This window comes from Daphnia magna, linkage group LG10, assembly GCF_020631705.1.
Source record: "Daphnia magna isolate NIES linkage group LG10, ASM2063170v1.1, whole genome shotgun sequence".
NCBI lineage: Eukaryota > Metazoa > Arthropoda > Branchiopoda > Diplostraca > Daphniidae > Daphnia > Daphnia magna.
This window is the reverse complement of record NC_059191.1, coordinates 3,533,973-3,551,709: the sequence shown is the minus strand read 5'-3', so window position 1 is coordinate 3,551,709 and position 17,737 is coordinate 3,533,973. Positions and strand designations below refer to the sequence as shown.

The window sequence follows — 17,737 nt, the reverse complement described above, 5'->3', positions numbered from 1 at the left end:
CACACATTTTATACGTGACAATATTGTAGAGGAAACTGAAATGAATCTATTTATCACAAACACTTGCTGTTATTGTGTAAGTTTAGGGAGTATTTGATGCTTAAAAAATATCTCGAAATATGTGGGAAAAAATATTTAGAATCAAGAAAAATACCTAAGAAATACTCCATAAGAAGTTTTGAACCTTCAACCACAGAGTTTGCAAGCCAACGCCTTACGACTACGCCACATTTGCTGATAAATAGTATACGTAACCTAAAACAACATCGAGCCATTTAGTGTACAGTTTGGTGTCCCAAATGGGCGTCATGGGAGCTTATGTAAAAAACATAACAATTTCAAACACAAGCTAAGTAATTTTTCTCGCATGATTTTAGTAAAAAAATCAATAATATTCTAGAGGAAACTGAAACGAATCTATTTATCACAAACACTTGCTGTTATTGTGTCAGTTTAGGGAGTCTTTGATGATTAAAAAATATCTCTTAATATGTGAAAAAAAAATTCTAGAATCAAGAAAAAGACCTAAGCGATAGTCCGTAAGCAGTTTTGAACCTCCGAACGCCTTACGACTACGCCACAGATGCTAATAATTAGCAAAGGTAACTTAAAATAATGTGTGGCAAAAAAAAAATTTACAAATCCTTATGGTTAATAAAAAGTTAGTTGAAAATCTAAACACTTAATAATATTCTATCACTATTCAGAATTGAACCAACGACTGTAGAATTCACACACTAATGCTCTACCACTTTGTCACTGCCATACAAACACAATTTTTGTACAACTTATCCATATTTACGTAGTCTGCTGTTCAGATTTAGCGTCATGGGTGCTTATGGAAAAAAGAGATCAAGATCAATCACTAATTAGATTAATATTCGCCTGCAGTAGTAACACACTTTACCGCCTTGTAAAGATACACTTTAGGAACATGGTTACTTTGATACTGGCTAGGACATAGTAAATTTTAGGTGATTCTTTTCGGTTCATAACTTGGGACATTACGGCATACTTGCGGCAATTTCTATGCTATTTTCTCAAAAATTCCAGTCACGTTTATTTTCTTTTGTTTTTTACCATGATATGATGGCCTATTGGCTACTTAAAGAGAACAGTATGATATAAGTTTAGAAAAAATAAATATTTTGTGGTTGACATGAGTTTCGATTGCAAGTACACAGGCCTGTACAGACAAAGTCTCGTTTTGACAGCTCTTTGTTTTGGTTTTTTAAATCATAAATTTCGCAATATTTTCCTATTGCACCCCGTTTGGTGTCTTAAGAAAATCGATTCAGAATTAAAAACTGGATCGAATGAATGAATTAGTTTTAAAAAATATGATTGTCCCAAATTAGAAAAAGTGTCCCACGAATTAGGGTTTTTGTCCCAAATTAGCAGATCGGCTTTACACGCATTCTCCATAAGGAAGATTGTTGGCCCAAACGATGTTCCAATTCGCTCTTTTACCCTACTACTGCTTCTTCTTATATATTTTCATATTTCTTACGTACTAGAACAGGGAACAGATCTAGCTGTGATTGGCTTGGAAGCTTCCGTATGAAGTTAGCCGGCAATGTCAAATGGTAATAACTAACAAGCTTGGTTGTTACGAAAAGACCGCACAATCACCGATTTCTCAGCTAAGATATGTCCGGATTAACCCCCCCTTTTTTTGTCCGGTCCTACCTCCAAGACGGGGTTCGCGGAAAAGCATCGGTAACTTGAAAACGATGAAAGTTCTAAACTGCTAAGAATACTGTTGGATAGAGAAATGAAAATAAAATACTGTGGAATTATTCTAGATTTCTATTTTAATAAATGAATAGCTGAGACGAATAACAACAGAAATTAAATTAAAAATCTCGCCTACCAAAAGCAATCACCCCTGCTGGTTCGTTCAATTTTTAAGATATTCGTTTGATATTTTGTCCCCGAACGCGGAATTAATTATCATTGTTTTTTAAAATTATTAGATTTTAGTAAAACAAAACTAGTAAAGATATCTCAAATGTCCGGTTTGACCCGCGTCCGGACTGTTGAGTTTTTGTGACGTCTAGCGTCACACAAACCAATCTCTCATTTTATCTCTTTATCAAGTTACCAAGATGGTATTCACGTCGTTTTCTTCTGTTACGTCTCTTACGACGTTTATCTTGTTCTCAGTCTGATCTTACCTTGTATTATCAATGTGCTCTCTCTCGTCTCATCTCGAATACATCTCAGGGATTAAACATTATTAAGTTTCTTCCATCACCATGAAATAGAATTTTACAGGTTAGGGGCCCAGATTAACCAAACGTTCTAGACATGTCTGAGAAATCTAAGCTAAGCCATATCGAACTATCAATGGCACCAATTTTCAATTGTGGAAATACAATTGCTGGCTAATCCTTGAACAACATGAGTTACTCGAAATCGTAGAGGTAACTTACACTGAAAATGAATCATATTTCATCATTATCAGACCGTACTAAACCAAACCTTTTTCCTAACAGGGAAGATCTAAAGAACCAGAACCTCACATGGTTTCCGGAAGCATCTCAAACTGAAAGGAGATTAAGAAATAAAAAACAAGACACTGACGCTAAAGTGATCTTTATGTCCACCATCACTCCTAAAGAACAACGGGCGTTTGTCAACTGCAAAACTGCATTTGCCATTTGGACTAAACTCGCAGCTGAATATCTACAAAATGCCTCAGCAAACACTCATGTGTTACATGCCCGTTTCTTTCACTACCAGTATGTCAAAGGAAACAATATGATGTCTCACATCACTGCCGTTGAAGGTCTTGCCCAACAACTCGAAGATCTTGGAAGTCCAATAACACAATCCCAGATCATGACTAAAATTGTGTCAACACTTCCAATCGAATTCAGACACTTCACAGCAGTATGAGATAATCTCCCAGTGACTGAGAAGACGATACCGCAGCTCATCACTAAATTGATGAACGAACAACACAGGAACAGTAGCTCCACTACACCTCCCCATCCAGTCGTACAACCAGCAGAAGCTTTTGCAGCCAGGTCAGGAAGACCTGTTTACAAATCGTATAGACCAACAGACAACGCAGACCGAAAATGAAAACGGGAAGAATGTGAATTTTGCGGAAAATTTAATCACTCAGAATCAACTTGCACCAGACGCATCAATGCAGAAGCTGGTCATCCAGACATTAAATGCGAGTACTGCAGAAACTATGACCACTATGCAGTTGACTGCAACAAACGCAAACGCGACGAGAGGAACCAATCTAAGATATCAAAGACGTCGCCTAGAGTAAAATTTGCCAAGTCAGTAACCTTTGACAAGCCAAATGATGATGACGAAGATGAAAATGGTGTGGCATTCGGTGCCAGCTCAGTCTCCATGGACAAAGAAACCTGGTTCGCAGATTCCGGAGCAACTCATCACATGTGTGATGACCATTCCCGCATGAGCAATTACTTCATCATTTCATCACATCGGACTGTTAAAGGGATCGGTGAAGTCAAACTAACTGTATGAGGAAGAGGGGACGTTCATGTAGTCATGGACATCAACGGTATTCAGCATAACTCTACACTTCACAACGTTTTTCACGTTCCAGGCCTTGGTACGAATTTTTTGTCCATAGCATCAGCCACCGATCGTGGAATTGACGTTAATTTCACGAAACAGACGGTATCTTTTACGAAAAATGGACTTCTTGTAATGACAGGAAATCGCAGCAGAAAGGAATTATACCGTCTCAACATTACAACAGTTCTTATCATCAGAAACGAGGCAATCGCACGCACCGCCACAGTCGGCAAATTACCCCTTTCGGTATGACACCAACGTTTATCTCACACCAATTACAAGACTATTATCAAGATGGCATCTAGCGACATGGTGCATGGCATAAGACTCGATGATTACTCAATCACAACTGAAGTATGCTCTGGCTGCGCTCTGGGAAAGATACATCGGCTACCATTTAAGACAGGTCGTGAGCGAGCCAAGCAGATCGGAGAAATTGTGCATATTGATGTCTGTCAACCTATGCAACAATCCTCGCCCAACGGATCCAAATATTATGTTACATTTAAAGACGATTTTTCGGGATATCGCGCTATATATTTTCTGAAGTTGAAATCAGATGTCTTCGACCGTTTCAAGCTATTTATTTGCAAAATTAAAAGCGAGACGAATCACAACGTTCACACACTCCGTTCAGACGAGCGGCGAATTACTCAGCACCGAGTTTGTCAATTGGCTCACCAAAAAATGTATTCGTCTCGAGACAACCGTAGCACCCACCCCGCAACAAAATGGCGTAGCAGAACGTGATCACCGTACAATAGGTGAAGCAGAGCGGAGTGCAATGCTACACATGAAGAATATTCCCCAGGAGCTGTAGGCGGAGTCTTACAATTGTGCAGTCTATACTCTCAACCGTACTTTATCCAGCAGTATCTCGACCAAACCCTACGAGCTATGGTTCGGACGTAAACCTAAACCCGATCATCTACGAATCTTTGGATGTGAAACTTATATGCACATTCCAGACTGTAATCGGCGCTAACTAGACCCAAAGAGTATTAAGTGTACAATCGTTCGATATTGTGACACCACGAAAGCGTACCGACTATGGGACGCAACGAGCCGTAGAATCAAAATTAGTCGCGATGTTTTGTTCAACGAAATTATCCAGCCGACTCATCCAAACTTCATTAATTCGCCAGAACTTGATGACACTTCCATTGTGGTCCCTCCTATTGTAGTCCCACCACGTCATTCCAACAGAGAACCACAACCTAAACGACTATGGGCCGAGTTGGCGACCGAAGAGTCCTCGGTACCGAACTTGTCAACTGAAGAGATAAAAGAACCAACCAATTTTCCATCAGCCATTTCCGGTCCCGATTCAGCGAAATGGAAAGCTGTCATGGACGAATAATATCAAACCTCGATGGTCAACAAAACGTGGTCTCTAGTTCCCCTTCAAACAGGGCGGTCAGCAATTGGGTGTCGATTGACCTTCAAACTCAAACGAGGACCCTATGGATTAATCAAATGTCACAAGGCGCGTTTCGTGGCCAAAGGATACAGCCAACGACCAGGTGTGGACTATTTGGAGACGTACTCACCCGTGGTCAAACTTGATTCTCTCCGCTGTATACTCTCCATCGCCTCTCATCGTGATCTTGACATGATGCAACTAGATGTGCAGACGGCATTTATACATGGCGAAGTAACGGAAGAGCTCTATGTCAATCAACCAGAAGGCTTCATCGCCCATGGAAACGAATCTCTCGTTTGCCGCCTCCACAAAGGAATCTATGGTCTTAAACAATCATCCCGATTGTGAAACATCACATTTGGCACTTTCATTACCAAATTTGGTTTCCTTAGCAGCTCAGCAGACCCTTGCGTCTATTATCGTGAAACGGACTCAGAATTTACTATCCTTGCCGTCTGGGTAGACGACGGTCTCATGTGTAGCACAAAATCCTCAACAAACGACGAAATATTGTCATACCTAGAATCTCACTTCTCTATGACTTCAGGTCCAGCCGATTTCTTCATTGGACTGCAAATATCCCACGACCGACCTAAGAAAAAGCTGCGTTTATCTCAATGGCAATATATTCTTCGAATGCTAAAGCGCTTTCATATGAAAAAGTGTCACCCTATCACTGTTCCGGCGGATCCACACGCAAGGCTTGATTCCTCCATGTCTCCCTCTACTCCGGAAGACATCCAGAAGATGTCCAGCACACCATATGACGAAAGAGTTTGGATGCCTCACTTACGCAGCAGTCTGCCCTCGCCCCGATATTTCTTTTGCAGTAGGCCAGGCCACCCGTTTCTGCAAGAATCCTGGCAAAGCTCATTGGGCCGCCGTTAAACGCATTCTGTCATATCTAGCAGGGACTACAACACACGGAATTCTTTTTTTAGTTGTAGGACGCACCAATCTAGTCGGATACACCGACTCTGATTATGCTGGTGACGTGAACATCCGTCGATCAACATCCGGATACATTTTTCTACATCTTGGCGGCACCATATCTTGGGGAAGTAAAAGACAATCCTACACTGCCATCTCCACAACAAAGGCTGAATACGTGGCAGCCAGTAACGCCATCCAGGAAGCGATTTGGATTCAACGCCTTCTTAGCCAGATCGGACAACTACCACCTGGCCCTATACGCATTTTATGCGATAATCAGAGCGTCATAAGTTTAGTTCATAATCCGGCTCATCATCAGCGAACATAGCATATTGATGTCAAGTTCCATTTTATCAGGGAGAAGCAGGCTTCCCACTTCATTGAAATTATGTATATTGACACTCAACATCAACTCGCTGATATTTTCACGAAGCCCCTACCGACACCCCAATTCAATTTCATCAGGGCTCGAATTGGTGTTGTCTCCCTTTTCTAATCTCTTCTTTTTATTCTTATTCATATTTACCTATCGCTTGGTTTGAGGAGGTGTGTTGAGTTTTTGGGACATCTAGCGTCACACAAACCAATCTCTCATGTTATCTCTTTATCAAGTCACCAAGATCCTATTCACGTCGCTTTCTTTTGTTACGTCTTTTACGACGTTTATATTGTTCTCAGTCTGATCTTACCTTGCATTATCAATGTGTTCTCTCTCGTCTCATCTCGAATACATCTTAGGTATTAGACATTATTAAGTTTCTTCCATCACCATGAAATAGAATTTTACACGGACTAGCCCCGGTCTCCCCTAACTATCTTTTCATTGTCCACTACGGCTCCTTCGAAGCGAAATGCAACAAACAATTATTTCATTGGCCAACTTTGTGCATTGCCAGTAAACAAATGACCTACAGTGAGAAATGAATTGTGTTTATTTGAATTCAAGAAATACCAAAGGGATGTTCCGAAATTAACGAAGTGTGTTAAGAGTGGGATCATTTCCGAAATGGTCGTCGAAGTTATGGACAGTCCGAAGAGAGCTTCAATTCTGACCACCACCAAAGCTAATTTGTTCAAAATGGAGCATAGATTAATAGAAAAGTTTGATAACATGTAACGGCATTTCAATTCTAAGTTCAGGGAATCAGCTGAATCCAAAAAATTCAAAGGTTACATTGATGAGCTATTTGATGTTTGCAGTTGCAAATTTTACAAGCCTAAGTCAAATGCACTGAAAGTGATTTACCTTGACTCTGTGGATCATGCGAAGTGCCAGTGTGACTTGAAAATTCACCCAAATGAATTGAGCTTTTATATAGATCAAAAGTCAATCCAGTTGTTGGTGATTTCGAATAATGTTGACTTGGTTGGTTCATGCTAATTATCTATGTGACTTCAAAGAACTGAACGGAATCGTAATCGACAGCAAGAGTCGGAGTTCAAGAAAAAAAAACTGTAAAGCAAGCCCAGCTCCATTACACAACAACGCCTCGGTCACCGAATTGGTTCAGGGACATGTAATTATCCAATAAGACATGTTTTTTACAAAACACGCCTATCATTAATACTACCTTTCTATATTCCAATGGCTTAATGTTGCATTCTCTGGAAACAACAGTGTCAAACGGTTGAAAATTTTGTTGTTCAAAGCTTTGCCAATCCTACAAAGGCAGTTTACAATACTAAAACTTATCCAACACTAGTAGCAGCGGCAAATAGATTTGGAATCGAGAAGAATGGCGCGGTTGAATTAGGAAATGCTCTTCATCTTCGAGAAATGGGTATAATCAATATAAATTTATTGATTTCGGGCTTATAGTTTTCCCGATAATAATTATTTTAATTTCATGTATTACTGGGAGGAGGGGATAACCCGCTACCCAGTAAACCGCACCGACCTGTCTTAAAATGGCAAATCGGTTTACCATTCAAGTAATTACTTTTTAAGCAATTATTTTACAAAAATGGATTAGGATTATCAAGAGCTATCCATTTCGGTAATTTTTATAAATTTTTAACCAATTGTTTTCTAGATTATAATTTTTATTGGGGCAGGAAATTCCCTGAGACCCGTCAAACCACACCGACCTACACAAAAAATAGCCAATCGTTTTACTACTCAAGTAGATCCATTTAAAGCGATAATTCAACAGAAATGGATACGTCTTGATGTGGGCTACCCATTTTTGTCAAATTTGTCTATTCCATATTTATATTTTTACGGATAACGTTAAGTTATTAATATATATTATACGTAGTATATAGGATATATAGGATGTAATCATATAGGATATACAGTCATGCGTGCAAGTTTCTTTAGCAGGCAAATGGGTCTATATCCTTTCATTTTGTTTGGATGGAAGGGATACTATGGTGCCTACTATACCCTCGTTTTCTTTCCATTCTTCTCTTCCTCTATGTTTCAGTCAATTTTCCTACTTTTAATGTTGCACCTTTTTCGCGGGTTGCAAAGAAAGAGAAATAGGAATAGCATAAAGGGGTACGGTAGGCACCAAACTATCCCCTCCATCAAAAAGAAATAGAAGGATTTCGACCCATTTGCCTGCTTAAGAAACTTCCGCATATGACTGTATATAATATATAAGACGTAACATCTGGAATAAAATGTATTATATATTTTATAGTAATAATACGTAGTAACACTTAAACTGTTTATGGATTAAATGTGAAGTATGTGTTGGCTAGATGGTGAAGTATTGAATCGTTAAAAGATCGGAAAAGAATCGATTCTTTGGAAGGCCCTATCCTTTAGCATTGGCGTATTTATCGTCTGCACGTTAAGACGCCGTCTCAGAGACCTTGTTGTTATTATGTCAGGTGCAAGCAGACTTGTGGTGGTCGATTTCTGATTGAGATAGATTTGATCGTTCGATCACTTTTTGCTGATCGTGAACGAGCGATTAATCCGCGACCCATATCGAGGTCGAGATTGAGATCGAAAGGGTGTGTTCAATTTAGATCATTAACTGGAGCGCCATATGTGAACAAAAAATATAACTTCTTTAAATTTGTCACTAGAGTGAAAAGATTTTTAGAGAATTCTAGTCAGATTCAGATCTTGTCTCAGTGCTTAGTCTACTTGATTACAAAAAGGCATTTGTAAGTCAATATGATTTCTGAATCATTAATGGCTGAAGTCATTATAGATTAGATTGTAAGATGATGTTATATTTTAAGGTTTTTCTAGACATTCCATAGATCAAGATTGAACGACTTCAATCTTGAATTTGCAGCTGGGAAAAAATTATCTGTTGGTGCCAGTGGGAAAGACACTCACAATTTTGACAAACACTGGGTCCATCTGAAAGATCCTTCTCTTACAAAACAAATTAGATAAAAGATCTGGACACCAAAATTATGGTTATTTAAGCAAAACGAAACATTTTATAAATTGTTCATCATCCATCCTGTTTTATTTGTAGAAATTTATTGTAAAGGATACTATTCCTCTGATTGAAGTGGAGAGGGAAGGATTTGTCGAATTGATGGGAGGCCTTATTGGAAAACTAGTTGTAAAAAAAAATATATTTTTTTACTGAGAGACTTCAAAGAGAATATTCAAACTCAAAAACTAACTTAATCATGGCGCTTGAAAAAGTCACCCCGACGCCAGCAACATCTATAACGTGACTTTCAAGAAAATGAAGAAGTGTATAGATGCGAAACTCCAAAAGATCTGGAATAAGCAGTTCCGTAGCTCTTTAGTCTCAGATTATATAAAGAACCAGCTGGGAGTCCTTTTTGTTTTGTATAATGCTACGCGCTGGAACTCTTTTTACGACCCTGTTGAATGCGTCACGAAGCTAATTGAATCGAAAAACGAAGAGTTATCAGAAGTATTTCTTCATTTCAACATTGAACCATTTATCAAAGCCGAAGAAGAATTCCTCTTGGAATATGTAAGAATCATGGAGCCTTTCACTCAAGCCTTGGACGTTCTTCAGAATGAAGAGAAAATATCTTTAAGTTGCGTTCTCCCAACCATTAAATTGTTGCAAGAAAAGTGGAAGAATTTTCCAAAGATTCTTCGATCGTACATTCTGAAGCTTTTGTTCTGGCAATATCTGGTCTTTACACAAGATTTTGAGAAATGTTTAAGAACGTTCACATGCGACTTGTGTCAATTTCCGACCCGAACTTTGAAACTATTTGGGTGAATAAAAGTGAGAAGCAGCAGCTGATAAATTTGTTAAAATCAACAGTTCGTCGTCACAAGGCTTCCAATTTGAATCCTGTCTCTGGGTAAATTATTTCTTTACTGATAATTGTTTATAACATTATTTTCAATTTGTTGTATTTTTTTTAAAAGAAACAATGGTGGTGATGTTTCACCAACGAAAACGCCTAGGTTTCCAGATCGATACAAACAAAGATGGACATCCTTAGAGGGTGATGAAGTGGATATATACTTTAACGACGGGAATACGGAATTAAGTTCATTAGAAAGGTTCCCTACTATAAAGAAAATCTTCGTGTAATTTTCTTTTGCTTTTTTTTTCTTTTGTACAAATGTACTATTTCTTTCTCTTATTAGGGAGTATAATAGTGCATTACCGTCGTCGGCCGCATGCGAACGTGTCTTCAGCACTGCTGGCTTTGTTTTCACAGCAAAAAGGACTAGATTATCGGATCTCAACTTTGAAATACTAGTTTGTTTTATGAAACGGGGAATGCTGCCGTTGTTGGATCTATTGTCCTGCCAAAACTTCAAAAAAATAGTTTACTGCAATTCACTGGGTTTTTTTCCAGCGTTTATGTTATTGCGTTTTGCCACTTGGGTCCAGTATTGCGCTGGTTCGATAAAAAAGAAAAAATTTTCATGTCATAGGATATTTTTGCTTTTCAATATTTTTCAAAACATATTCACAGAAAAGATAGCTCTTTTTAAGGGCTATCGATTTCTGTTAATGTTTTTATAATGCATTCAATATTTCAGCCGCAGCAGCAGCAGCAAATTTTTTTATTTTGATAACTTTTCTGGGGGGAGGGAAAAAGAACCAAAACTATGAAACTTTGGGTATATCGTTTGGGTCTTAATATACGACAAATCAATAAAATAGTAAATTATTAGGTACCTTAAAACCTTTAGCATGTTTCGATGCAAGAATATACTTATATATTTATAGTTTTGGTACTACAAATTACAATAATCTTACCCTCTCACGACGCCCATTAGGGCGGTCATTATCATTGCATGCCCAATTAAAATTTTTATGCAATAATTTGCTTATCAGTAAAACAAACGATTAAAATGACAAGAAGATTGTTGTATCTGGGAAAGGAATTATTAAGATAGGCTTAATGTTTTCAAAGATGAAATACCAGTATATTTATTTAAAAACATAAAAAAGAATAAGATTCACAAACACACATTCAGGATTATTTCTTAAAAAGAATACATAGACATTGAACATTAGTCTAACTAAATTAAAACGAAATGTTATTAGTCCTAGAATTTAAAGTTGGCAAGCTTTCTTTCAGACAGATAGTGCTGACTTCGAACTAAATGTTATTTTGAGTCCGAAACCTATAAAACAAAAATAAAAGAATAATATAAAGACTTAATCATTAAAAATATATAGGAAATAAGTTACCTCATTCATTAATGTTCTGGTTTGTTTTGTAATGTTATAATTGTTCATATTTTTTATTTTAGTGTGTAATTTTCTTCGTGGTTTCTAAACGTAACCAACATTCTTTACATATGTTTAAAGCTAAGCCTTAAATAACACTATAAGGCATACTAACCTTTCATTCTAACTAAATAAAAATAAACGCCTGTTAAAGAATAATTTGAATTGATTATTTATGAAGAAAATTGTAATACTACCAGATAGGTGATAGATTTCAGTCTTCGTTAGAAATGAAACACAAAATTTTTTCCAATTAAAGTATATTCTTGCCTATTTGTTGATCAATACATTTCAATACAGTATTATTATAAAAAACACATATTTAAACTTATCTACAACCAAAACTAACATAATAACAATTAAACAATAAACTAAAAATCGAAATTAACAATAAAAAAATGTAAACAATGACCTGCAGCATAGATACCAAGTTGTTTTCGAGAACGGATCTGTGTCCGATCACTAGAGCCTTCTAGTGAAAGAACATTGAATGGCATCGAATGGCTAGATCGGACATAGATGCGATTTTCCCCGCTAGAAGGTCCGATTTAGACGACAGCGAGATCGGAACCAACACAGTCTTCATCTGGCCACGGAAACAGATCCGTTTAGATTGTCGGTCAAAAACGGATCCTCCAAGTGGTGGGGAACGGAATTGTTTCCGATCACTCTGCGTACGGCTCATTCCGATTCGTTTCCGTTCAACATAATCTCCGTGGTGGGCGTTCCAATTTTGTGTGATTGTTTAGCTATGTCATTATTTACGTTTATTGTTTTTGTTTTTTTCTTTTGATTTGGTTTTAAAGTGAGTTGTATTTGTGTATGTATTTTTAAAATCTATATATATGTTTAAAAAGAATAAACTTTTTTAGTGAAAAAAAAAATTGCTGTATTTCATTTCTTTTAGAACCACGAAACAAATTTGACATTAGAACAGAAGTAAGAATATATTATTATTTGATAGGTAATATTAATGAATTTCTTACCATTTAACGAATTTTATTTTGGATTAGTGAAATGCATAAAATTTTTACAGTGTTACTCAGCCAAAGCTTTAAATTTGCATTCAGTGTGTTGGCTGCGTTTTTCATCCACGTAATACTAGTTGATTCGATTATTTCTATGAATGGATCTATTATAATTAGTCGTTATTAAATGATATGTTCAGATCGGTTTATACAGTGTGTAAAGATTCATATGATTATATTATTGGGTAGCTCAGTGGTATAGCACTGAAGTACTATGAATAAGGATTAAGATTCAAATCTAGATGTGGTATAATTGCATAAGTTTATGTAGTTGAATTTAGTTTGTTAAGTTAATAATAAAGTTGAATAAAGTAAATTTACTATTTACCTTACTATTCAGCAATAAATATTATAAAAAGTAAAGTTTAGTTAAGTATTGTATTTCTATTATTGTCCGAGGAATAGTTAGCTTAGTAATACTTTTTATACTTTACTATATTATTGTTAATTCTAGACTATAGTTTGTTATGCTTTGTTGTACTATGATATACTTTACTATGTTATACTTCTGTTACTTACGTTAACGTGCATGTAACGTCGTAGCAGAAAATGAGGGATGACAGGATGAATGAAAAAAGATGGAAAAGATGACGGATAGGAAAGAACACTTTATTTCTTTGTAAATGCGGTGGAGGAGACAATTTTTACCGACGTGGTAACAGAGGGACAATTGAGATGATTTTCTTACTTTACTACTAAATGGATACTGACCAAAAAAGGGGGCCAGGGTTCTTAACTTTAACATAAATTTAGAGGGCCCTTGCCACCCACGATCCTGCCCGTGAGGGCAGCACCGTAGATGATAGCGGGCCCACCTGTCCACAGGTACAACACCAAAAATAGATACCATTTCAGGCGACAAAAAACAAAAAAGGGGAAACAGAAACGATCAGTTTGGCGAAAAAAAGGCACAAATACCACCCCAAAGCTAGTTACGTCGATGTCTAGTTTTCTTTAGGCAGAAGCCTCTTATAAGAGCTCCGCGGGCCACACAGGATCTGATGATGGTCTCCCGCCTTGCAGAGATTGCAGCACCGCGGATGCGGGCAATCGGCCAGGGTGTGATGGCCAGCAACAGAGGCGGGCAAAAAACACCCGAAGCAACGATGCTGCGTAAAGAGAAGCTCCAGGCGATCTTGGTTGGTGAGAGTCATAAACTCCTCACATTCCGCAATCTTCAAAGTCCAGCGATAAGATCCCGGCTTCTCCAGATGCTCGGGCAAGAAACAGTGGATGGTCGGGGTGTGACGGGGCACAACGTACTTCGGGGCGTCGTGAATTGGAACCGTTACGTGCACGTTTTCGGCTACCTCTTTTTCCCGAATCTTGCGCAGCAGGTCTCCAACAAATCCACTCAGCATTTTCTCCCTCTCAGTTCGGTAGTGGACCTGCACGTTGACGAGTTCCTCTGCTCCCTGAGCGATTTCTTCGTTCAGGCGAAGAACCACGCGCTGATGGGCGTAAATAATGTCTACAGCTTCCTTTCGGGCTTGAACCAACTGAAGTTGGTTTTCCTTTAGGTTCCGCACGCACTCCTCTTCCTTTTCACGAGACTCCTTCAATTTGTTTTTGATGGATGCGGCGGATTCGGCTGGATTTTAGGCCATAGTGAACGTCGACAGCGAGAGATGATCCACGTGTAGCACACACCAAAGTCAAGGGGTAAACTGTCGCCTGCTGTTCGTAAGGGACTAAACAGTTTCCCTAAGCGGCCAAGGGTTAAACAGTAGGCGACCTAATTTTGCCTTTGCCCTTTGAACTAGGTATAGGTGGCGTTGCTATCGGAAATTTTACGTTACGGCTTTGGGGTTCACACTTTTTACATTGTTACGTATGACTATATCAACCAGTTTTACATTTTGACATTTGACATTTTACAATTTAACAATTTTACCATTTTACAATTTATACCCCTTTTTTTACTTTTATACAAGGATTGACTATTTACATTACATTTGACCTAACGATCTCGATTTTTACTCAGATGACCCAATTTTTTCACTTTCTACGTAAACGTCCTGCTCTTTGGCCGTAGCCATAACACAGAGCTTAGTCACTGGACGAATACAGGGGTTTTTGTGGTTGCTGATTTGCACTTTTACCACTCGTACAACGTTATCAGATTCACTGGGGAGAATCTCTATCACTTTTCCCAACAGCCACTGTCCACGTAGAGTATTCGGCTCAATGACGAGTACTAGGTCTCCGACGGTAACGTTTGAACGATTTTCCGACCATTTCCTCCTATCCGTCAGGTGTGGAACGTATTCACGAAGCCATCTGTTCCAAAAATGTTGTATGATGGCCTGGCTTTGGAGGAATTGTTTTGCTGTGACGTCCATGTTCCCAGCATCTCCCAACTTTAGCAGCACGTGGGGACGGGCTCCTCCATGAAGAAAGTGATTCGGCGTTAACGGGTCGGGATCTTCTGGATCCATGCTGAGGTGGGTTAATGGCCGAGCGTTCAAAAGGGCTGCTACTTCTGCGATCACTGTTCTTAGGACCCGGTCGGTGACCAAGCGATTTCCGACGCTGACTTTCATGGCTCGCTTGCACGATTGCACGGGCCTCTCCCAAACTCCACCGAAATGGGGTCCGTGAGGAGGAGAAAAATGCCACTCTATTTGTTGGCATGCCATCTTCGACTGCAACTCCCGGTGTTGTTTGACTAACTCCGTTAGAGCTTGGCGGAGTTCTTGTTCCCCAGCGACGAGATTAGTTCCGTTGTCACTGTAAACAACGTTAGGCTTTCCACGTAAACTCACGAACCGAGTGAAACATAGCATGAATTCTTCGAGACTGAGACCGTCGGAGACTTCTAGGTGAACGGCTCTAGTTGTTAGGCACGTAAACAGGCATACCCAACGTTTCTCGTGTCTACATCCTCTTCCACCGACTCGTACCGTTAGAGGGCCGAAGTAATCGATTCCCGTATACGAGAAAGGTGGAAGATAGGGAGTAAGCCTGTGAACTGGTAACGATGCCATGAGTGGCGGAATGGGTTTCGATGATCTCCGCTTGCAAGGCCAGCAGGTGTTGACAACCGATTTGATGACGTTACGTCCAGAGATTATCCAGTAACGTGTACGTAAATCCGCCAGCAATCTTTCAGATTTAATTTGGAGATTCCGTGTGTGATGATCCCATACAATCCTCTGCATCAGGAGTTGATCGGCTGGAAGCAGGATGGGATGCTTTGTGGAATAATTAACTGGAGCCTGAAGTATACGTCCGCCTACACGTAGCTGTCCTGTTTCATCCAGGAAAGGGCTAAACGTGCGTAGTTTTGACTTCAGAGGCAACTCCAAGCTTTTTTTCAAGGCGTAGATTTCTTCCGCAAATGCCAGTCCTTGGGTACGTTTGACACAAAGCGTGAGGGCCGTCACCATTTCTTCGGCCGTCAACTCTCCCACGGTTGGCTTGTAAATTCCCATCTTAGCTCTGGCGTTGGTCGCGAACCTTCTGCACCAAGCGATAACTCTTTGGATCTTGAGTAAGCTGGAATACCTTCTTACACAGTCATCAATCTGGTGATTTTCGTCCTCCGTTTTGACTATGAAGACTCGAATTACGTTAACGTCCCTTTCCTCCGGCTCTGCGATCTCTTCCCAAATATCCCACTCCGACAGATCGAGTTTCAGGAACGATGGACCCTCGTGGAATTTCACCAATTCGTCGACGTTCTTCGGGTCAATGCCACGACTACACAGGTCCGCTGGATTATTAATTCCGAAAATGTGACGCCATTGTCTTCGATTCGTGTTCCGGAGGATCCTGCCAATCCGATTGTTCACGAAGGTTTCAAATCGGCAAGTGCGAGAATGGATCCAACGTAAGACGGTTTGAGAGTCGGTGTGGAAGGTAACTTCACGTACGTCGATTTCGAGCTCCCGACCGATTACTAGGGCGATATTTAAGCCTTCTACAGCAGCCTGCAACTCTAATCTTGGGATCGTGAGTGCTTTTACTGGTGTTACGTGAGTTTTAGCCATGACGAAGGATACGTTGATCGACTGGTCCTCGAAGATGAAACGGAAGTACGCCACAGCTCCAAATCCTATTGTGCTTGCATCCGTAAATACATGCAGGTGCTGCTGCGTCCAACGTCCACGTTGATGCCGGAAACATCTTGGTACTATTAACAACTCCAGGTTATCCAGATGCTCGTACCAGTAGTGAAAGCGTTGGCCTAATTTTTCGGGGATAGGGTCATCCCAGCCGATCCTTTTCTCGTACGTTCATATATCTTGCAGAAGTGACTTCATTAAGAAAACAACAGGAGTGACGAGTCCCAACGGGTCGTAGACACTGGAGATTATACTGAGGAAATTCCTTTTGGTGAGAACGTCATGGCTAGGCTGCTTCCGTATCTTGAACGTCAGCATATCCGTTTCTCCGTTCCACATCACTCCAAGTGTTCCCTTGATGGGCAACTTCTCGAAATCAAGGTCCAGTGTTGGTGAAGCCAAACCGAACTCCCGTAGAGCCGATATAACCTTCCTTGATGAGGACGTCCACTTCGTTAGATTGAAACCGCCTAGTTGTAAGAGTTTCTTCATCTGGCTTGCCCGTTCTACTGCCCCGTCTTCGGAATCTAAGGAATCGAAGTAGTTGTCAACGTAAAAGTTTCCTCGAACGCTCTCTGCTGCCTCCGGATACTGGTCGCAATGGTCGTCTGCAGGCACTCACCGATCTCATTCCGGACCTCCTTCGACAGCAGCTCTTCCAACATGAACAACAGGGCAGGAGAACCGTTGTATTCGTGTTCGTATAAGGCTCAAAATTTAGCCTTAAACCGGGCGTAGTTCTTCGGATTTCTATCAAACGGCTGGATCGTGAAGTTCGGAGTACGTGGACGACTACAGCAGCCACCATGAGGATGGTTGGAAGGGCCAGCGGCAGGTGGAGGTTCAGGGGTCGTGTCCGAATACGTATCGTACCCAAGGGGTGGGCATGGATTGCAGGTTGAAGGCATGATGGTCAAGGGTCTTTGAGTAGGATTCTGTGCAGAGGTACCGGCTGGAACATAACGATTAGACAATTCTCTACGGTGCATTACTGTGGCCTCAATTGATTTTAAGGACGACTGAGCAGAGATGTCTTGTGTAACAGCGGATATCTGTGATCGTTTT

The 17,737-nt window shown here is 39.9% G+C and overlaps 1 protein-coding gene and 1 long non-coding RNA gene across 2 annotated transcripts; both read left to right on the top strand.

Moving 5' to 3' along the window:
* Nucleotides 1-5,753: 5,753 nt before the first annotated feature.
* On the top strand, nucleotides 5,754-6,251 carry LOC123476945 (secreted RxLR effector protein 161-like). Its single transcript, XM_045179960.1, has one exon. The coding sequence runs from the start codon at nucleotides 5,754-5,756 to the stop codon at nucleotides 6,249-6,251; it is 498 nt and encodes a 165-aa protein (XP_045035895.1).
* Nucleotides 6,252-8,761: 2,510 nt separating this feature from the next.
* Nucleotides 8,762-10,307, top strand: LOC116932951. Its single transcript, XR_006651932.1, has 2 exons — nucleotides 8,762-10,186; nucleotides 10,254-10,307. It is a non-coding gene; the product is annotated as an uncharacterized LOC116932951 (long non-coding RNA).
* Nucleotides 10,308-17,737: the final 7,430 nt, after the last annotated feature.